Here is a 22,759-nt window from a genome sequence, read left to right on the forward strand (position 1 = left end):
TGGGCAGGGGAGATGTGCGGGGCCCCTGCGGAGGCGGGCCGGCTGGGCACCGGCCTCTACCGACAGGCGGGAAGACCCGTTTTCAAGGTGGCTGTGCAGGAAAGGCCTCGAGGGCCTCCCGCAGCGCTGCTTGCTGGGGTAAATGAAGCCCGGACCACTGGTTAGGTAAAATTGTCTGCTTTACGCATCCGTTCCAAAGCACAAAACTAGAAAACCCTCATACAATCGGTGCGGTTGCAAAACAGGTCCTTTACAGAACTGCCCGGATCCTGGATTACATTCTTGGAGTGTAATTACGAGGACGCTGGGAGAGTGACACTCATCAGCAACTCATCTTCCTCATCTGCTGTGCTAACAGAAATCACTTTCAAAAAACAACAGGTTTTTCACACGTAAGAGTGCTTGCTCGAGGACAACCCGAGCTAAACCAAAATAAGCCGCTCGGCCCGATGGAGGAGTCTCCCACCTTTGGTGCCAATTTAACTTAAATGGTTTCAGTCACTATCTTAAATCACAGTGCTATTTTTCCCCTGTAGGCAAAGAAACACTTAATGTCTTATCGCTTTCGTTTTCTTGTTCTTATCCACTAAAGAAGCAGCAACCAGCCCAGTTCCCAGAGATTACCAATTTGCCGCTCCCTTAAAAGCCGGTTCCGATATAGTGACAACAAAATTGTCACTGTCAAAAATACCAGTCACAGCACTTTATACTTCTGACACTCTCAAGAAGCAAGGTCTCATTTTTAACAGAACAACACTGTTAACAGGGTTCTGCAAAACCTGTGAAGTAAACATATTTCAATTTAAGCCTGAGACAGCAAGCCAGGTTAAATTCACTGGATACAACTTTGTTCCACTGAAGTCAAGGCTTGATTCCCACCTGGCAAGAAGCCATCTCAACCCATCTAAGCTATATATCCCCTTACCTCTGCTGTCTGAGAGACTAATTTTCCCCTACAAATACGCTAAAAAATACACTACTTTTCAAATGTATTTTCAAACCACTATAAATTAGATTTTCTTACCAACTAGACATCATTTTCATAGGAATTCCACACCCACAAGGAAAAGTACATTTCTGTATCTATACATTTCAGTCCCCACACAGCAAACTGACCACGCACTAACACCTCGTCTCTCTCAGCTGCAAATATCACGTCGTAGGAAAAGAGCTGTCACTGTGTTTCCAAAACCAGCTGCGCTATCAGCTCCTTGGCATCCTTCACGCTGGAGGAGATCTCGGAGCCATCCTCTGCCACGTGGGTACCAATCAAGAACATCTTCCTCTCGTCCCCAATATCAGACAGTGCCAGAGCATCGTGGATATCGGTGATGCAATATGCACCTTCGAGGTCCTGATACGCAAAAACAAAACAAGCCTGTTAGTTACATGAGGTGGCGGCACCATTCCTGCTTTGAGCCACTGCCTTTGTCCAGGGAGGGGAAGGGTCTCAAAGGCTCCGGGGGCACCATTCTTACGTACCTTCACGAGATCAAGTTCCCATGCCCTAAAATGCTTTGGGGAAAAAAATGTTTATCCTTAACCTAATTTCTTTCCAAAGAAATAAGGGTACAGTTCTGTTTCTAGTAATTCCAGTGTTTCTGATAACAATGTACGACAACCTGTACAAGGCAGACAGAAGTCTTGCTGGCCCAAGACTCCAGGCGCCCCGCACAGAGCTACAAGAACAGGGCAAACGTACAACAGTCATTCCCTGCGTACTTTCTCAGCCACCCGTGTTTCTGACTCTGGGACCCAGAGAATCAGTAGTAGCATTTGTGTTTGATGAAGCCAAAGCCTGTGCTTGCGTTCAAGAGTAACGCAAAGGGCCACTGGCAACATGCCTAAGTTACTAGAAATTTAGGAGGTAACAATGTAGAGCAAACCAAGCACACAGCCCTCGTAAAAGAAAATCCAGGCTTAAAAACCCTGGGCTGTTCCGTCATCTGACCGTAGCACAGGCACAATTCTATTCCAGGTACAGCACCAGTCATTGACGCTTTCACAAAGATCTTAGGAGAAAGCACTGCCTTGTGAGGAAAGCTGCTCTTCTCTCATGCTTCAGCAGCAGCCTCAGGAGCAACCAACCGGACAATCTGAAGGCGAACAACAGTGCTTCACTTTTCGGCTGCTGCTAGGTAAAGTGGTACCTCTAGACAGACATTCGGAACAGAAACCTAACTCCAGGTCTAACTGTGGTCCCCTTGCAGCTCCCAAACCTTGCAGCTCTACAGCCGTTTCCACCATTATTTCCACCCACAGCTCTGATTACACTGTCTCCAAGCACAGGACCTGCATCTTGCAGATCCAAAACTCAACCCCAGATTATTTTCTTTTGTGGTCAACAGGTGTCCCAGAAAGACCCCCAGCTCCCAGCCATGTGGCCTCCTTAAAGGCATGAAGCCTCCTTTGAAAGGCTTTGTTGCTGTTTTCAGAGCTGCTGCCAGCCCAAGCTCAGCCAGCAGCGAGGAACTCTTACCTGCTTGTTGGCCAGAACCACCACCGGCAGGGTGGAGTTGTTCTGGATCAGTTGATGAAGCAGCTGTTTCGCCACAGGCAGTCGGGCATGATCAGCCGAGTCCACGACATAGATTAGCAACAGCACATTGGGCAGGTACATCTTCCAGTATGAACGCAGAGATTCACTGCCCCCGACTGGAAGAGAAGACAGCAGTGCAAGATTCACCAAGTAATCCAAGCAGCGCTGCTCCCAGAGGTGCAGAGAGCAGGCCCTGGGCTGAAAACCCAAGGTATTTGGGTTCACAAAAACTCAAAGTATTTAGGCTACTCTATAGGAGACTGGAAATAGCTTTATTTTCCCCAGTCAAGTCCCATGCAGGCATATGTGTATGTTACATATGTATGTATAGAAACATACATACGTATGTATGTTTGGGGGGGACGGGGAGAGGGCGGAAATCTTTCCATTCTAAGCTCTTATTTTGAGAGGATTCTGGGTCCAGTTTCTTTATGGTTGCTTTCTGCCTTGTTGGTTCTTGCTCTCAAGCTAGTAGGGAGAGCTGAAAGAGGTTCAGTGTCCATAAACACCACGTGAGAATGTCCCTATATAACTTATCTCCACATGCCCATCTCATCTTAAGACAAAGCAGGCCTACAATTTCCAAAGAATAAATTTAGCTCTGAGGTGGGGAGGGCTCTCATCAGATTTGTATGACACTAGGGACTAGTTCAAAACTCCCACAGCTTTCATACTGCCAATAACCAGAGGTGCTTAGTAGGAGAGAAAAATCAAGTCCCAGCAGACTCTTCAGGCAATTCTTAGGTGATGGGAGAAATCTTTGCACAGGATACCCCTGCCCCCTTCTCTGCTGCATACAGAGGAAAGCTGTCCACCTTCAAAAACAGGTCTCATAACAATTCTGTGGTGAAACCATATGCATAAGTTGCCCGAGACTGTTGTTCCTATCTGGAGACAAAAAGAGGTCGGTAGTTTGCAGAGTCTGACAGGAGCAGGAGTAGCAACGGTATATTAAGTATTTCAGATGTTTTCAGTTCTCCAGGTCTTCTCCTAGGTACACTGCAGAACCACTTGCTCAAGCGTACTGAGGTGCTCAAAAGGTATGGGTGAGTCCCCCAAATGTAGGAAGTTTTCAAAGCAATACATTTGGGGTTCCCTGTAATTGTCTCCTGCCTTATACGGGAGCTCTTTTCAAAACTGACTTGCTAGTCAGCCATCTTTACTGCCCTCAGTGAGTTTGCTCTGTTTCAAAGCAATTTTGCTTTCACTTAAGTCAAAACGATTCAGTAGTTTCAAGAACGCAGAAAGCAAAGCAACATCTCCCAGGAGGGCGCGCCTGACTCTTCTTCAAGAGCCCCAGCGTACCCGTAGGCAGAACTGCGAGTCTGCCACTGTAGAAAGGAGCCAAAGGGCTCTGACTGACACGTCACGCTTGGGACAGATGCCTCTGATTCTGTACTGTGACATTTTGGGGGCTCACCACCATTCCCTCCATTAAGTGCATTCATGCATAGCATAGCATAGCCCAAGGGTCAGCAACTTCCCAGAGAACATTTTTTTTCCCAAACCAGAAGGAACTCAGCAGAAGCCAGGAGCTCCTATCCCTTGCAGAGGCAAGATGCCACCCACTTATCTATATGATGGCACAAAGAAAAAGATAGAACGGTTTTCTATCTGTCTGCCCTGCTGCCTGCTGATCATCTTGTGCCACGTGATCACAGCATAGGCTGCTAACCCCTGGGCTAGGCAACGGTACAGACTAGATAAGTAACCAGATTAGAGAGCCATGCACGGATTTACCTGGCTGAAACTGGCCTGAGACATTTCATTTCCCATGGGTCAGATCACAGCCATGACATCTCAGTCACTACCAACCTGGACCAGAGAGGGAAGGACGACTCAGAAACAACAGGTTCTGCCGTGGGGTGCGCAGCGCTGGGCCCAGACCATCACCGGGCAGGAGCAGAGATATTGTGGGTTTCTCTGGGCTCAGCTACACAAAGCACCTCCCAGTAGGAGACACAGGTGTCTCATACCTACTAGGAGAGGGGCACAGACTACAAGCATCTCTGGAGAGGTGATTCCCCCAAGGCACCGCAGAGACTCCTACAGTAGTCTCCTACGGTAGACTGGGAATGAAACTCTGCCTTAGCGGCCTCATCCTCACATGCCAAAGACTTACCTGGGAACAGCACAACTCCTTTAGGCCTGCTGACAAAGGTTCGGAGGCATCTATGGGCTAGCTGCCAAGTGAGCCAGTCGAGCACTGGTACAGCACAGTGCAGAAACAGCAGGAAGCAAAGGGCAGCCTCTGCCTCCACAGAAGGCAGGCACTGATGAGGCTAGGATGTCAGTCCCCTGTACCAGGGACTGACCTGACTCCAGGGCCTCTACCTTCCCCATCAGCTAGCCGCACCTAGAACAGCTGTGACACCCCAAAAGCATCACAGGAGATGCTCTCTGCAGGCACAGACAATACTGAAAAATCAGTGCTAAGGACAGCACAGAAAGTTTAGTAAAAACCTACAGACATTCAAAAGCCATTAAAGACAAGAAAACATCACTTATGAGGCTTTTGAACAAGAAGTGTACAAAGCTTCTCTTTTCTTTCACCTTACTATTTATTCCTCTTCTGCTTTTGCCCTTTGCCAGGCATGAGCACCAAGGAGAAGCTGTACAACACACAATGGCTACAGACTACAGCACAGGGCTTACTGGGGACACCTCTGCTTGGGCTGGTTTCACGCAATCAGTCTTGTTACCCTTCTCTCTCCGGGAGCAGAACTCCCTGGAGGACAGGGCTGAACACACACAGATCCCTTCTAACACCAGTGTATCGTTTTGTTCAAGAAGTGGGGTGGGAAAGCAGAATCCCCAAGGAGAAAATAATCACAACTTCACATTATCAGAGCAGGCACGAGGGAATATGGAGGTTTTAAAATATAGGCCTGATACCAAGGACCTAGGACAGGAACTTATTTTATGTTCCGTACTAAAACAGGTTCACTTACTCTCCAGGAACTCCATCTGGGACTCTTCAGTGTTGACGCAGATGGCATTGAAGCCCTCGGTGGGAGCCACGCTACGCTTGACGTGGTTAGTTGCCAGGGAGTGGAGAACGCTGGTTTTCCCAGCCCCATCCAGGCCCAGCACCAGTATCTGCTTGCCGTGCCCTTTCCCCTGCAAAACGAGGGGCAGCACGCTTAGCCAGGCAGCCAGGGCATGTGCAAAGCTTAGCAGGGCTGGGGGAAAAAGGAGGCTCAACAAGGGGCCTGGGGGGAACAGCAAAAGCCACTCGACGGTGAAGAGGGAGAAGGTGCCTGCTGGGCTCCTGCGGCACAAGTACAGGGCCGCAGCGCAGGCGGGGCGACGGGAAGCCAGGGACGCGGCCCCGGCGCGCCCGGCCAGACAGCACGCAGCTGGGGAGGAAGCGGAGAGAGCGGCCCCGGCCTGCCCGGCCGCCCCGCCGCGGCCTCGGGCCCCGCCGCCCGGCCCGGCCCAGGGCACCGCCGCGCTGCCGGAGAGCGCCAGGGGGGCGGCGGGGCCGAGGGGCCGGTGGCAGCGAGGCGGGCGGGGGCGGCGCAGCCCCGCCGAGCGGCCCCGGGCGGCCCCGTCGGCGCTCCCCGACCCAGCGGCCTCGCCCGCTGCCCCCACCCGGCCCCGGTACCTGATCAGCGGCGGCTGCGGCAGGGCGGGCGGCGGGCGGCGCGGCCCGGCTCCGCAGGCGGGCCCAGGCCCAGGCCCAGGCCGCGCCGCCCGCCAAGGCCAGCGCCGCCCCCCACAGCGCGGCGGGCCGCAGGCGGGTGCCCATGGCCGCCCCGGACCGGCCCGCTCCGCTCCGCGCCCGGCGGCCCGCAGGGACGCAGGCACGGCCGGACGCGCACAGAGCTCCCCCTGCAGCCCTCAGTGCACGGCTCCCTCCGCATCAGCTGCGTGCTTAGGGTCAGGCCGAGAACTTACTAGTTTCAGTAAAATAGAGTGAACCGTGCCGCAGGTGGCTTTTTGCTGTTAGAGGAAGGCAGCCCTTCCCCACAGCTGCTGCCGCCGCCCTCTCCCCGCCGCAACGAGATTTGTTCCCAGCTTGCTTCTACCTGGGCACCCACCTCCGGGGGAAGCAGTCAGGGCACTGTCCCGGCAGCCGGGTCAGGGCTCCAGCAGTGCCGCTTCCATCTGGTCAGCGTTTCAGCCAGGTTTGACCAGAGAAGACGCCCGGAGGAGAACACAGAGTTGCATTCTCCTCCAGTATCTCCTCTCTCCAAATCACCCTCCGGAAACTCCATGGCCGCAGGATAGCACGCTCTCTCCTGTAGTCACCAGCTGCTGGCTAAGAGGCGGCACAGCACCCAGGCCAGTCATTTACAACAATCCTTGCTATTCAGCACTCACTTGGCAGCAAGTGACTCTGCCAGCCATTCATAAAGCTGTTTTCTCTACACCGTTCTTCTTTCTTCTCACCCAGAGCACAACACACATTCAGCCCCCTTCCAGATGCTCCCGGGGTACAGTCAAGGTAATAAAGACCAGATTCTACTTAGTAGATTTTTTACTCCATGAGGACTCAGGGCAGGTTTAAGCCACAGTAACATTTCCCTTGCTCCCCACCTCTTCAGGCCTTTGCTTTAAATTCTTTCAGAGGCAGAAGCCTTTGCCTTTTGGGCTGACATCTGACAACTCTCTCACACCCGAGGTGCTATTTCTACCCCTTGGAAGTCCCTTTACGGAAAAATGTTTTTGCTACATTTCAGACCAAACCAGAAGTTTCAGGAGATGCTTGGGGGGTACCTGGGGAGAGCAGACATGTCTTCCTTCCCCCCGCCAGCTTCCACTTCAGCTTCCACTCTTCAACGCAGCCCACCACCACAACCAGCCACTTTGTTTTAGCTCACTCTTGTTTTGCCAAGCCCACTAGAATAAGGCAGCTAGCTTGCAGAAAAGGGGACACAGAGTCAGCTGCCACACACCTCGCCACGCTTTCTCCTAACAGCCTTGTTCTCCCCCTTGAGATTATCTTCTCCTGTATAATCTAGCACATATGTTGTTTTCCAAGACCCTCTGTGCTTGTGCTGTTTGGTGGTCAGACTGACTGGCATGAGACATAGAAGACAGGGCTTGCATCACGCATAGTCAGAGACATTGTCAGATAAATCTGTTAAGACCTTAACATATGCAGGAGGAGTATAATGTACATGTCAAGAAGTTCTTGATTATTCCACATCTTTTAAATGTTTGGCAACATGGACAAATTTCTTCTTAGGAGCTGCATTTGAGTTTGATGGCAACACCCTAAGTCACAGTGGGGTCAAGTGTGAGGAAGGCAACTTGGTGAGCAGACACATCACGGTGCCTATACCAGCCCATCTCCCCCCAGACCACTGACAGACAGGACAGAGATCCAGATGCCAAGAGCCTTTCGCCAACACTTGCTTTTGACCTTTATTCTGCAACCAGCATCACCTCCTGAGGGAAGGAGGTTATACATCCTGCTTTTTACCACCCTCCTTTAGCCCCTTTCTTCTTCTTCTGCTGCTGTTTCTTCTTGGTGGCCGGGGCACCAGCGGGTTTTTGGTGCCTGGGGGGGATGACGTTACTTGTGGCCGATACAGCTGCAGCGCTGCCGGGCCGAGGGGAGGTAGGTGGGCTGCTGGCAGTCCTACTGGCATCCCTGCAGGGAAGACGAGAGAAAGAGATACCACACGGGTTCACAACCACCTGCAAGATGTGGCACTACTGCAGAAAGCTGACAGCGAAAAACAGCAGCTGCCCCGTAAGACAGCATTAGGTAGCATTATGTATGGGGGGGTACTCATGCAAGGAGATCTTAAATAAGCTTCAAAATACATAGAAGGGCTGATGGACGACGGGAACATGTCTCAAAGGGCAGGCAATCGCCTTCTAACTGATGTTCACTAGATAGTGTAAGTCCTCAACAACAAAAGCAAGGCTAACTTTTGAATAGGCATGTGACAGCTCATGCAACACACAAGAAGCCTTTCAGGCCCCCACGCTTAGGCAGTGCAAACCCAACATCCTTCCTCTCTCCTTAACCACAAAGGCATCTTTGTGCCAGCTCTCCTTGCAAACACTGCTCAAGCCAACAGTACCACAAAAGGCTTTTCATGCTTCTGTTTTGAGACAGCTGTGTAAAGAGAAACTATCAGACAGCACTGGCAATTCCCTGCGTTGCTATTATTTCAGAAGTACTTCCTTCTCTCAGATGGTAGTAAGTCACCATCTTGCTGTCAGGCCTCATACACAATGGTAAATCCTGATTCCAGCTCAAATAATCAGTGTCAACTTAGAAGGAAGTACAGTGTTTTCCCAAATCATGGCTAATGGTTCTCCAACCACCAAAAGACTTGAAAGCAAACAGCTTGAGAGAAAGCATGCAAAATTCACCTCATCGTCAAAGCTAAGCACATTAAAAGACTATGGGAATTTTATTTGCACCTTGGTACCTTCAAGCATGCCTATCATGTCATTTTGGTTTTCAGTGACCTATAGGGATCTTCAGGAGCAGCAGCTGGTAGAAGGTTCAAGTGGCAAAGTAGTTTCACTTGTGCTACCCACAGCTGGCATGGTGACAGAGCCACAGAAAAGCAGCACAAACCCAGCCCTCCCAGCCGCGACGGAGTGATTCCCCACAGCAAGCCCTGCAAAATGGGTACTTACAGTTCAGAGGAGCCAGCTGTGGTTGAACCCTGAGTCCCCTTGCCAACCTGATCCTTCTTCTTGCCCTTCTTTCGTCCACGATAGTAGGAACGCTCTCGCATTGGAAGCCACCGCTCAGGGTCGGGAGTCACCTTGGGGTCATAGTTCTTAGGCAGCTTTCCTGCAGAACATCCAGTGCCACAAAATGAGATTGGGGTCAACACACTAGAGAGGCATCACCAAGGGATACGCATGGGATGTTAGCAGTCAGGAATTGCAAAGAGCCCAGCAACCCACATCATCCTAGCAGGGTGTTGCTCTCACTTTTGTGGAAAAATACCCCATCCAAACAAGCTATCATGAAGATCTGGGTCCACAGGGACCCAGTCCCAGCAAAGGACTCCTGCTCCTGCGGAGCTGAAGGCTGGCTATTTGAAGAAACAATCTGGCAAGGTCTCTGGAGCTGTGCCATGTCAACAGCTAGGAAATGCAACTTACCCTTCTTTTTTTTCTTCTTCTTCTTCACATCGCCTTGTCTGAAAAGCAAGAAGGGAAACAGCCACTGTGACACAGCACGGACACAGCAGACAAGTCAACTAAAAACTAGCTCTGGAAGAAGCTAAACCATTCCCATCTCTCTCAAAACTTGGTCTGCTGCTATGTGAAGCTCCCTGCAGTTAAACAACAGGCTCCCTTTCTACCAGCCTGCCTTCTACAGCAATGCCCCCACCACACCAGGTGTGGTTCTTGTGCCACCCCAAAGAATGACTGCACCAGAGCTACAGCAGCCCTCTTTACCCTTGCTCCTTCTGCTGGTTGTCTCCAGTGAGCTTCCCAGCTTTCTTCCGAACATAGGTTGCTCCGTGGGAGTTCTCCAGCGCATCAACATCTACTTTCAGTGACATGGTGTCCGAGGAAGGCAAGTGTTTGCTAAGACTGCAAGGGAAGAGTTCAGGGATGCAAACTGGCAAGCAAAAGATAAACACCCAGGTTTGTCCAGATAACAACGGGCAACTTCAGCTTGAACAAATTCGGCCTGTAGCAATGCAGACACCAGACAGGCCTACGGGGCTAGTTGCGACTCTCTCACCAGCTTCCTACACAAGCTGGGATGGGCTGCTTAATCATTGTCTGCCTCATTTTTCCCTTCTTTGATACGGGGACAGAAGCAGCAACTTCCTCTGAAAGCTGCTCAGGGTGGCAAAAGCAGTATGTGAACCTTATATTTTGGGTCACTGAGAGCTTAGCCATATTTTGTCAGGCACAGTCCTGCATTACTACCGCAGGTTTAAGATTCCAGCAGAAAAGATGGAGGAGCTCCTATTTGTGGTTCCACCTAGTTTTAAGTTATCAATTCTCAGAGAGAAGGAGGCCAAAGACAAAAGGGCCCCGGGATCCTGCAGTAATCAAACCAATTAGGGAAATAATGTAGCTCCAGACAACTTGACCTGGATATGTAGCTGTTCTGGAGATGTTCCTTGCCTTTCTTCAGGTGAGAGTGGGTCTGAATTCCCCACACAGCTGAAATCCAAGGGAGCAATACTCAAACGCCTCCTTCTTTGCTCTGATACCACTATCAAAAGGATACACTTTAGCTTTTTCAGGGTCCACCAGGGAGTAGGCAGAGATGAGCTGTGCCAGAGTATGCACATCTTTTGGGTTTTGCCTTTATAGGGAGAGAAAAAAAAAAAAAAAAAAAAGAAGTGGACCAAGTTACCAAGGTACACACCCAACCCAAAGACTGGTATCACCATGCACTGCTTGCTGCTGCAGCATAGCTGCTATCTGTGGGGACAGGCATGTCAATCTGTGGTCTCCTCCAGAGCACATCACCAAACATCACTGGTGTGGACAAAGGGAGGTGCAGACATCTCCACAGTATCATGAAGCAGGCAATGAAAGACAAAAATCCCTCAGGTCCCAGTAGCAAAGGCAAGTTAACAGTCCCCCCTACAAAATTCCATTAAGTGCATAACGAAAACTAAAACCTAGACATCCATGGTTTATGCAGCACTAGAAAAAATGATGCATCCCAGTCCCCAAAGCAACCTTCACTGCACACAAGAGGCCTCTGGGACAAGTCAACCAGGTTTTCAAGTGAACATCAGCTATAGATCAAGTTAACGATCCCAACTCCTTCCAAAATACGGCTTTGCATTGGAGCCCCTGTACAAAAGCAACTCTAAAGGTGGGCTACCACTAAACCAACATTGTCAGACACTGCCTGGCACCAGACAGCTTGCAGAGGTCTCTGGGTGGAGACCTCCTGTTCAGCAACCACCCAACTCACTTCCAGAGCTCCTCCAAGTCGCTGATTGCTTCCTTCTTCCTACCATGCTTTAGTTTGAAGTTGGCAGCTTCCCTTATCAGCGACAAATGGACAGGAGACTTTGGCTGAAAGACACAGCAGCCATAATTAGTTCCTCATTACCGCAGCATGGAGCCCAGCTCTAGCTGGCTTTAATACCCCCAAGACCTGGCCAAGGAGAACTAAGTTAGCACCCTGTCATGCAGAAAGTAGACCACCTTTGCACTCTAGGATGTGAGGCAGAACTGCATGGGACAAGGCAGCTTGCTGCTCCACAATGTTTTCTAATCAGGGAGAAGGCCCAACTGCTACATTTGGGCACCCATTGCCCCCACTCTCCTAATGTGACAGGAGCTGCTGCTCCCCATTTGCAATACATCTAAAATAATGAGACAGTGATAAAATGAACGCTCACAAAACAGGAGCTCACAGGTCTCCAAAACCCCAACTGGATGAGCTGCTGGGGCTGCCCATCAATGGGAAAAGCTGAGTTGGACCAGCTAGAAAAGACTGGGACAAAGCCTTGCACATCAGTTCAACTGGTCTGACTTGCCTGGAATTGCTGATACCACTGGATAGCCTGTGTGAAGACCTCAATTGCACTGTCAATGTCCTCTTCATGACTGTACATTGTCACCAACGCAGACACCTGCAAACATTCAAGAGCAGCTTATAGCAGATCCTCACAAAAGCTGTCTGTAGCCAGAGAGTCAGCAGTTAAATGATGGGATTTCCTAAAAAGCAGACTCAATGTGAGCTTTCTGCCTTGTCCCTAAAAAACAGCTGTGGTAACAGGCAGGATGCCCAGGTGAGACCTTCCTACCCAGGTCCCTCCCAAAGAAGTGTCCCCACCAACCTTTCTCCTACGGTACAAGCTTAAGACTGCATTCACAGAAAGAACCTTCTTGTCTTGGCACTTTCTTTGCTTGCCACTGGGCACAGTTTCATTAGAAACCCTTTTTCTTCCCCCATTTTCTATCCCAAGAGCCATGAAAAAAAAAAGCAGCACTGAAGAGATGATACAGACACCACCTGCTTATCTACACCCCAGTCACAACTAGAGGTGACCCAGGGCAAGGAGCTGGTATTGCTGACTGCCCCCATAAATTACTTTGGTCATTCACACTTGCGATTGGAACAGACCTACAACTGTCAGCCGCTGCTCAAGATGCTTACGCTGTACACTTGAGCATTTTCAAGGTCATCAAGCTTTTCCAAATACCAGATGCGGACATGCATGCAGACCGGGGTGATGCTGTGGGGATGGAACATATAGCACTTTCTCCCTAATGCCTGTTGTCCTAAAGCTGCTTCAAAAACTTCTCAACAGTACATACCAGGGAAGCAGCTGCTCCAGTCATGTTATGCAAGTAAATCCAGGCAACACGCAGGTTTGAGGGATTACGAGAGAGTGGGAACATAGGCAGAAAGCATCTCTGCTGACAGGCAGAGACTTCTGTGGCTAAGTTCAGGCCACCTGATGCAAGTTATAATCCCACCTTTGTCCAAGACAAGGAAGATGGGCTCAAATTCCCTGCAGACACTGAGGTCAAGTGAAAACCACAGGGAAGAGGCAACAGGGAGCAGGCAGTACAAAGCTGTGCTACAAGGGAAAAACCTCACACAGTTCAGACTGAGTTTTGCTTACCATACCAGGCTTGTGCTGCAGTTCTTCTATGCTCCTCAGGATCATGCAGGCTTTGGTGACGCTGCCTAGAAGAGACAGGGAGGAACATGCTCTGAGTGGCACAGTAACACTTCACTCTGCCTGTGAACTTCCGACCAAAGGTAAACAATGGGGACATAAGGATCCCCTTCTCAGAATACCTCCCCCGTTTCCAGGAATAAAGGACAGGCCTCCACACAAAGGACCTTTGTGCCCTTGCCACATCCTGCAAGGGTTCAGGAGCAAGGTTTTGCAAGCAGGGTCTTATCCAGGAGCAACTCTGTGCTGCCTGACTGTATACAGGAATGGTGGCATCAGGGAGCCCCACGCTGCTCCCAAGACCCTCCTGCCCCAGAACAGATTCAGCCCTATTATTCACAAAGACTGTGGGCATTCTGCCAGGGATCTGTGGAGCCTGGACATCCAGACATTAAGCTATGAGCTCTATCCTGCCATAGCCATCTATACAGAAAACCGACTGAAAGCATCTCTGTTTTGCACCCCTGATGCAGCAGTGACTGCAGCAAAGATTGCCCCCTAAAGCCTGTTTTTCTCACCCCCTGTACCACTATCATGTGCATACACTTCCCAACAAAGGAGAACACTGGATACCTTGAGCAATTTTTAGCTGGGCCATCGTCAGCTTGATCTCAGCTGCATTGGCAGGGTGCTGGTCTGCAAAGTCCTGAGAGTCAGAGGAAAGAACAATTCAACGTGTGTGGGCACAAGGCTGCTGCTCTGGTGAATCATATCTCATGCTCAGTCACAGCAAGCTGGCAAGAGCCAAAGGAAGCTTTCCAGCACAGGCAGGCTTCAGCACACAGCAGAGGAGGGCCCCAAGCTGTGCCAGTGGCCCATCGTCCTCTCAGATTTCCATCCCAGACCACTCACCCCCTCCCAAAAGGAGGCTGTTGCAAACTGCTTGCAAGCAGAGCAGCAGACCCCATTGCTTACCCTAGAAGAAGTCTACTACAGCTTCCTAAGCATAAAAATCAGAGGTGCAAGGGAACTATTTCCCTTTAAAAGCAGTATCGTTCAGTTGGGTGTAAACGCTTTCCAGCAGCATTAAACCAAACCAAAATAAGCACAGTCAGATACCCGTGGAAATTTAAACGAGACCAAACAAGCTAAGGGAAACAGCACACGAGAACACAAAGCACAAGTTTAAATGGAGCTTGGCCAAAGGAGTACTTTCTCTTAACCTACCTGCAGAAGCCCTACGGCCTTTGCATGCTGCTTCTCGCGACACAGTTGGGCTGCCTGGATAAGCACAGGGAGCAGATGCTCAGGGCTCTGCGACTGCAAGCTTGCCGACAGCTTGCGGCACTGATCTGCCTGAGGAGTGGGAAGAGAGAACACACTTTTCTCAACCTCTGCAAGCACCTAACACAGGGCTAACATACCAGTTGTATCTAAGAAGAGATGCTCGTGATGGCTTCCCTGAAATGGGTATAAAGAACCAAGAACAAGTCCTCTTAGAAGTACTTCAGATGCATGAGAACCCCCCACACACCTTCTGTCTTTAGTCATCTCCACATCATCCTCCCTACAGCAACACCCTACACAACAGGCTGTCTATTCTTTTAGGGATTATTTTTTTCTCCTCACTTATATGCCTAAACCAAGTGGTCTTATCTTCTGACAGAACAGCTGCATATCCATTTTTGCCTAGTGAAACTCCGGTGGAGAGTGCTAAATTGCTAGCTACTTACTGCAGATCAGTTTCCCCTACCTGGTTAGTGTACATTGCCAGCAAAGCTTTGTTGAATTCAATCGCCTGGAGCTGTTTCTTGGAGAGTTTATGCTCAACACCTTCTGCATTGGTCAGCTTCACCTTTTTCTTTGAGTCAAAGACATTTTGGTCCTGGAGAAATCAGACATCATGAGAAGATTTCACTACGTTCCTTGAAGAAGAAAAGGTCTCTGGGTCTGTGATTTAACTACTGTTTAGGAAGAAGTCTTTCCTGATTATCTCCCTTCTCTCCACAGAAGCAGAGAAGCAGGCTGAGTAATCACCAGGAAGGGCCACACTGAAAGCAGCAAGGTAATTCTATACCTTGTTAATTGTGATGATGTTATTTGCAATGACAGCAAGCAGTCCTACATCTGTTGGCCTGCAGATAAGAAAAGCAGAAAGCACGTTGTTATTAAACAGTGGTCTCCCTACAGATAGAAGACTGAGCGTTTGTTTTAGAAAAGCCCTTACTTCAACTTGATTATTTGATTGTAGAGCTGTAGAGCGTCCTCTGTACGACCCTGCAGTTGCATGATATAAGCCATCTGACCATGAATAATGGCCAGTTCAGCCTCAACGTCTTCCTCTGTCACATCCTGAGGGAAAACCAAGACAAAAAGAAAAAAGCTGCCAACTCACTTCTCTTCCCCTGGCTTCAGCATTCTGTTGGCAAATGTCTATGAGCTCTCTTGGGCAGCATTAGCAGCAAAGTACCCCAGCCACTACAGGTGAAGGTTGTAGCCACAGCACGAATACAAGCACATCTGGGTTAAACCAGGAGAAAAGAAAGCTTCACCTGCTCTTGCAAGAATCTGAAGATACCCTTAACTTGTGTGCTGAACCTGGCCCTCTTCTTGAACCAATGACAGTGATTACAAAATTCCCGTTTCCCACCACCCACTCAGCACGTTCATCCATAGCATGAGTGGGTCACAGGGAGGTTTCAGACAACCTGCACCAGCATAGGCAGCTGTGCAAGGAGCACAGCAGCAAACAGTCTGCAGTCTTAGCTACACTTCTGCAACCACCACGATTGCTGCCCCAGCTTCAGAAGCAGGTACTAGCAGCAGTGGCAAGTCTTGCTGGGTAATACTGCACAGCAGCTTTAGCAATCCTCTGGCTATCTGCAGTACACTTTATGACCGCACCCGCGTTCACGCTGGTGCAAAGCGAACACTTTCCAGAACACCACCAAGAACTTACAGAGTCTTCTGATAGCGACTGGCGGCACAGCTCTAGAAGGAAAAACAAATTGAAGAACACAGTTCAGAAGGCTTTAGGGGAAAAAAACAGCCTAGAAGTGTGGGGGAACATAAACTTCTTTCATGTGTCCCTGAAACTTCTGCAGCATTACAAGGGCACATGAGACTACAAGTCTGATGATGGATGGGACTGAGCATGAGGGAGAAGACTAGATGATGCAGAAGAAGTATCAAATGCACAGGAGATACTGTCTCTCCCAAAGCTACCTTCTGAGAGCAGAGTCACACACTCATTTTCTCTCCTGAACAAATTTCCTTAAACCTAGCTCCTGATCTTTTCCATAGGGATCAGTCGGCTGCAACTGCTCACCATCTTGGGAGTCAAGTGCTGCAAGCCTGCAATATTCAGATTACACCACCCTTTACAGGGAAGCAATTCCATCAATTTTCAGTACAGATATCAGTCACTTCTTAACTTGCTCATATATCTCACCAGAACATCACTTGTTTTGCTCTGCAAAGGACTACTATCACAGCACATAGGTTCAAATTACACATGCTCAATAAATCAGTTGTACAGGAGTGCTGCTATTCTATCATCAAAATTAGGACAGAACTAACCTATATATCTGCAAGAGCAATTAGGTCAGAAAGAAACTAATTCTTCCTAATTCTCCCCCCGGCCTTTTTTTTTTTTTTTTTTTTTAAACACACACAAAATCCCCCTTCCACCCCATAGAAAAAAAATCCTCTCCGCAAAAAAAGCTCATTTATTGGCTTATACTAATTTCATACCTAATTCAGACCATGAAGTATTTTTATTTTTTATAGTATACATTTATATATATACATACACTAACAAAACCAGGAGTCAGAATAGATGAAACATCTCATGCTTATGAGAAGAGATTATACTCATGTCTGCTTTCTACTTCAAAAAACTGCTCAAAGGCATTGAACACCGATCGGGGGCTCTAAGAGAGCCAGGAGATGGTACATGCCGCATGGCTCTGGAAAAGAGCTGTAGAGGAATGCTTTTACAAAAACACCAGTTCTGTCAGGAACCTTACAACAAATCCTGCTGTTGGTCAGTTTTTAAATTTTCAAAACGTCTTTCCCTCTGATTAAGCATGTCTATAGAGAGCAAGTAACTACTACTATCATACAAAGCTTCACCATGTTTTTACCTTCTGCTTTCTGTAGTTTTTTCATTGCTTCATTCAACTTTCCTTGCCCAATCAATGCACATGCACTGTTATAACACAGCTCGTAGGTAGCTTCTCGAAGGCCCAAATCCTCCTAGCATGAAAAGCAAATGTAACACTGCATAAACACCAACTGATCTATACAGATTTGACAGGCAACGGATACAAACGTTAGTTTTCATGAACTCTGAAACTATTCCTTGCAAAATAAATTTAGAGCCAATTTTATGTTGCCAAGGGCACACACCTGGCAAATAAGTCACAGTGCAAAGGATCTTCCCTTACACTGCACAACAAAGTCAGAGGCAACTGACAAGGCAGCAATGGAACTCCAGCCTGAACTTGGGGACTACTTAGGCTGCTGAAAGAAGGCAGGTAAGAACCGCTACTCTAGAGAACTAGAAAGTGGATCCACAGCGCTGAACAGAAAGCTGAGCATGCTGTGCACACCTCCAAGTACAAAGATTTAGAAAAAAATGAGAACATTACAATCTGCACTGCTCATTAACAAAATTATTCCCAAGCATGGCTGGGTGATCCAGGCAGTTAGCTTCACCCTGGGCAAGAGGGTAATGAGACAGAGGAAAGTGCTAGTCACCACAGGTGTTCTGCCTAATGCAGGCTCAGAGAGATGTACTTCCTGCTCTGCTGTGACATCTACTAATACGAGTCTCCTAGAGACCAAAGATGAAGTACAACTCATGAACAATAACAGCATTTATTCCTCCATACAGGGGAAACCACTAGGTGATCTTCAATACACTCAGAAGTCATTAAGAGACAGGAACACATTTCTATCCTGTTAAATATCTACGCTTCCAGATTGTTTATTCCTTGGCTCTCACTCTTACACACACACACACACACACTTACTTACTGGCATCACCTTCTCCCATGTGCTTTGTGCTGCCACAACAGCAGAGAGGTTGGTTTTTCTCTCTTCCTCATACTCATCCTGGGAGTTGCGGATGAGATCCCTGTATGCAGCCAGACAATCGTCGTAACGCTCCAGCCTGTACAACTGAGAAGGGGAAGAAATTAGCCTTCAGAACAGTATTTCCCTGTGTACACTAGTAACTACAGCCTCCTTCCTCCCTTCCCATGGACTGGCAGCAGCAGAGCATCATATGTTTTAAGCAGAACATTACTAACATTTGCATCTACCTTTAAGAGCAAACTCTATAGATTACATTTGTAAGGACTCAAGCAATGACACTAGATACCTGCACACAAACAGCACAGTTCTTACTCGTAAAACAGCTTCTTTAAAAGCAGCAGTTTACACAGTTTTGTCCTCAAACAGCCTTTTTCCAGATTAGATCACCTCTCAGAGAGCCATTAAATGATCGGTCTTTCATGCAGCTGAGAGAAGACAGCCAATTCTTCACAAAACTGTTCTGATCAACCAGGGAGAAACCAGAAAACAAATGCAACTTCTTTTCTGCTTCGCTCCTAACACCCGAGATGTCAGGTCCCATAAACCATTCCTGGACAGGTATCCAACGCAAGCAGATGGTTCAACCCCAAACAAATCTCATCAGCTCTCTTCCATCCTCCATCCCCTCAGCCAGATGGCTACTACCAGGCCAGACCCAGGAAGGGAAAGGGAGTCACAAATGCATTGCTTTTGTTCAGTGGCAATAAGATGACGACTCTGCCTCCAGCAACAGGTGACTGAAGCTCCACAGAAGTTGGAGCAGTTGGGAACTGTACCTCTCCTTACCTTCAAGACAGAGAAGGAAATTCTGTCCCCATACTTGTCCCACATCAGATGAGGGACAAGGCATCCAGCATATGAAACTCCCACCAGGAAGAAAAGCTTGTAATTACCACTTGTCCATAAAGCTCCTTCAGTTTGTCTGTCTGCTGACTGGCACTCTGAATGGTCTTGAGAGCATTTTCAATACGATTCAACCTGTATTCACAGTAGGCCTTCTCAAAGGCAATAATGTCACTGCAAGGACAAGACAAAGGCTGAGAGCAGGCACTGCAGTCTTCATTCAACAGCATTCACCCACCTGAACACACTTGTTTAAGCAGCCCTAGTTAGTCAGACTGCTACATTCCCAAAGAGCCAAGCACCAGAGGTGAGCACATGATCCCAGATTACTGAATTATGTATCTGTTGAGCACTGAAAATATCTTAAACCTACTTTGTGTTCAACAGAGAAGGAATATCAAAACTTCACCTAAAAGAGGAGGTTTCTTTTTCTGGTGTTTCCAGACACATGGCATTTCAAATCCTCTCCTCCCCGCCCCCGGCCTCCTACTGATTATGTGAATCAAATGCTTAAAGGTAAAACAATACCAAACTTCATTATGTGACTCCTTCTTAAGGAGAAGGTATACCATTAGGGCAAAAGATTGTTACTGCAAACTTTCAAAGACAATCGACTCGCACAGAGAGAGAAAGGAAATGGTATAAAACACAGTCCCTCTTATAGTCTGATACTAAGCCAACGGTAATATTAACCTATTTTGAAATATCAGCGCAGCAAAACTTGCTGATGTTAACATAAAACTGGCTTCAAAGCAAGCTCACGCCAGCAGGGAAGTGCATTATCAAACAAGCAGAGCCTTGAATGCTATGTTCCACCTACCCCTGAGTTACCACCTAAGCCAAAGGAAAATTGGAACTAAGGGAATCAGTGGTTCCCTTAGTTCATCACTGGTGCCACTTGTCACCAGCTATTTCTCTGTCTATTTAAAATTATCTCAGTCCAGCTGAGTATTAGGGGAGTCTGAAAACAAACGAGTGGCATTAAGAATTAAAGCAAAGCAGTGGGCCAGCCTCAGTGCAGGACAGGACGACTTCAAGGCAGAACAAGAACCACCTCTTTCCCTGCTCTGCAGGATGCAGCGACAGACACACAGTAGAGCCAAGCTAAAGAAATTATAGGGAGAACTCTGAAGCTAGTTGAATTTAGAGAAATTACTCCTCCTCCTCACCATATACTAAAAAAAATGAGCTAAAAAAAATTAAATTAAACCCCTTCCATCCCAGGAAGGAAGGGATTTGTCAATAAGACAATTATGTTTTATTCGGATGTGAACATAAACGAGGGTATGTTTCTTCGCACTGATACTACAACACACTTTTCTGGGAAGTTCCTTAACAAGAGCAGTATCTGAAATACAAAAATTTTGCTGCCAGGCAGTTCTTGGGTAGCAATTTTCATCCTAGTTGTTGCACAAAGAGCATCTTTATTAGGAAGAAAATGAGATTAATGACACAAATGGGAACCTCGACTTGTTCTCAAACACAAGTTGTCTCCAAGGTCCTGATTTTGAGAACGTGCACAAAGGGCTTGGACCACCCCAAAAGCTGAAGCAGTACCTTCAGTTTGGCAAAGAAAAGGAACCCCAAGGAGCGGTATGATGAGAGAACCAAGCAAAGCTAACAGCTCACTGCCACTGGCAAGGGCTTCTCCCTTCTCTTTTCACTCCCCATGAGATCTGTCCTCTTTCCTTGTACCAGCTGTGGTGCTCAACCACGTCAACAAGCAGAATCAGCTCACGAAGGTGGCTGAAAACTAGATTAGGGACAATCCCTTCAACAGTAACAGCAAGACATTAGACTGTCTCAAACTCATCCAGACCACCTCTCACACCCAGAATAAACCAGTGTTTCACTGAGAAGCCCAATCCCAATAGCTCTGAGCACATCCTGCTCTTTATTTTGCTGCCTACTAATCCCCTCCACCAAAGGTGCAGCAGCTTCTCAAGGACTTGCGGTTTCATATTTTGTAGATTACAGCAAGACACAACTCACCTGGTTAACACTTTAGTGTGGGTGTTGATTACACCGAGGGCTTCCTTGAAGTTCCCGTTCTGGATAAGACACACTACTTTACACTGAAGTGCAGTCACATCGTCTTTGCTGATCTGCAGTACTGGATGAGAAACTAGTTTCAACACAACGATCTAACTCATTATCAGACACACTAAGGCTTTGTAAGAGCCATATGTTGTTACAGTTGCAAAAACCCATCGTAGAGAGCAGTCACATCAACGTAAAAGGGTCCTGGCATGGCTTGCTTTGGCTCAGATCATGAAAAAAATCCTGTCAGGATAAAAGAATCCAGTATAAATACTGAACCTACCCACAGTGACCGCTGCGCTAACATGCCTGGGACAGAGCTGCACCAAAGGAGCCGTACACACCTGGACAAACCTTTCCTTGGCATTTCACTTCCAGGCAGAGAACACAGTGCCAAAACCTCAGTGCCACGTAAAGCATATACAGGAAGAAAAACACTTGATATAGAAGAACAGTATGGCTCTAGGCACGTAGTCACTTTATATGCTAATACTTTCTGCCAGTGGAAGGCAGTGAGGGAGAACTAGGAGAGAGAAACAGATTTTCGTATTTGATTTTTTCACGTGACCCCAGCTCTCGGATCTGCCAGGACAGGAGATGAGCCCCTACCCCTACAAACAGCAAAGAGAGGACTTTTAGCCATAACGTGCCCTGTACTGCAATCCCATTTGGGATGCCAAACTATCCAAACAACACATCTCAACGTGGACTCTCGCTCCCGAGCAAGTTGTCGCTGCCAAGTCAGTTGGTCCGTATGCACAACAGCGCTCCTCCAACGCCCGGGGGGAAAACCCTCCTTCCCCCCACGATCAAAACTGAAGGAAAACCCGCGGGTAACTCTGAAGGCTTGGCCCGCAGCAAGGGCTACGCGATGCAACGGAAGCAACCGACGGTCCCGGTGCAGGAGCGGGGCCTAGGCGGCTGCCCCGTCGGCTCCCCCACCACTCGCTTCTGCCTCTCCCCCAGCACAGTAAAACCTCCGGCAGCGTGCCGGACCGCCGCTGGGCGCCCTTTGCCCGCAGCCTCGCTCCGGCGGCCCGGTAGGAAGCCTACACACGGAACCCCCCGTTCCCCCCCACAGCCGTGCCCCTGCGCGAGGCCAAGCCCGCCCGGGCAGAGACCACGGGCAGCGACGCCGGCCGGGAGAGATATGAGGCCGGGGACGGGGGGGGACGACACGGACGCCGGGAACGGCCCCGCACCCGGCCCGCACGCAGCCTCCTCCCGGCGGCGTGCGGCCCCGCGGCGCGGCAGGGCCCGGCGCCGACATGGCGGCACTCACGCGCTCACTCACTCTTGTTAACGGACTTGAGCGCGCGGGCGAAGTCGCCGTTCTGGCCGCAGCGGTTCACCTCGCTCCACAGCGCCGCCGCGGCCCCCGCGCCGCCCGCCGCCGCCGCCGCCGCCATCTTGGAACCGGGAGGAGACGCACGCCACGGGGCGGGGCCGGCGGCTGCCCCGGAAGCGGAAAGGCCGCGCGCGCCGGCCGCCACGTCGCGAAGGGCCGGGCGGAGCCCCGCCCTCCGCCGCCCCTCCCGCTCTTCCGGCGCCCCGGTCCCCTCACGCCGCCGCCGTCCCGCCTTCTCCCTCCAGGGCGCCTGACAGAAGGCACGGGGGGTCCACCTGCGGGGCTGGGGCGCTGAAATTTTCCTCGTTACGCTCAAACTTCTTATCCTTAACGCGCACATTGCGAGTT

At 49.2% G+C, this 22,759-nt stretch overlaps 2 protein-coding genes across 3 annotated transcripts; both read right to left on the reverse strand.

Moving 5' to 3' along the window:
• Positions 1 to 161: 161 nt before the first annotated feature.
• ARL9 (ARF like GTPase 9) lies at positions 162 to 6,345 on the reverse strand. Of its 2 annotated transcripts, none has more exons than XM_075500546.1 (4): positions 6,147 to 6,345; positions 5,491 to 5,659; positions 2,480 to 2,655; positions 162 to 1,354 (listed from the first exon to the last, which is right to left on the reverse strand). In XM_075500546.1, exons 1-4 carry the CDS (start codon positions 6,288 to 6,290, stop codon positions 1,175 to 1,177), a joined length of 669 nt encoding a protein of 222 aa, XP_075356661.1. In that variant the 5' UTR covers positions 6,291 to 6,345; the 3' UTR covers positions 162 to 1,174. The 2 variants fall into 2 exon arrangements, with proteins under 2 accessions (XP_075356661.1, XP_075356662.1); XM_075500547.1 differs by lacking the exon at positions 6,147 to 6,345 and adding an exon at positions 4,280 to 4,354 and having other exon boundaries at positions 5,491 to 5,629.
• Positions 6,346 to 7,886: 1,541 nt separating this feature from the next.
• SRP72 (signal recognition particle 72) lies at positions 7,887 to 22,521 on the reverse strand. Its single transcript, XM_075500545.1, has 19 exons — positions 22,358 to 22,521; positions 21,016 to 21,136; positions 19,074 to 19,197; positions 18,121 to 18,264; positions 17,226 to 17,337; positions 16,040 to 16,071; positions 15,308 to 15,432; positions 15,158 to 15,215; positions 14,834 to 14,965; positions 14,308 to 14,436; positions 13,714 to 13,786; positions 13,084 to 13,148; positions 11,989 to 12,084; positions 11,418 to 11,521; positions 10,716 to 10,793; positions 9,926 to 10,063; positions 9,626 to 9,663; positions 9,149 to 9,308; positions 7,887 to 8,141 (listed from the first exon to the last, which is right to left on the reverse strand). The coding sequence occupies exons 1-19, from the start codon at positions 22,470 to 22,472 to the stop codon at positions 7,967 to 7,969; spliced, it is 2,019 nt and encodes a 672-aa protein (XP_075356660.1). The 5' UTR covers positions 22,473 to 22,521; the 3' UTR covers positions 7,887 to 7,966.
• Between the last annotated feature and the right edge of the window lie 238 nt (positions 22,522 to 22,759).

The sequence above is a fragment of the Mycteria americana genome, chromosome 4 (assembly GCF_035582795.1).
Source record: "Mycteria americana isolate JAX WOST 10 ecotype Jacksonville Zoo and Gardens chromosome 4, USCA_MyAme_1.0, whole genome shotgun sequence".
Taxonomy (NCBI): Eukaryota; Metazoa; Chordata; class Aves; order Ciconiiformes; family Ciconiidae; genus Mycteria; species Mycteria americana.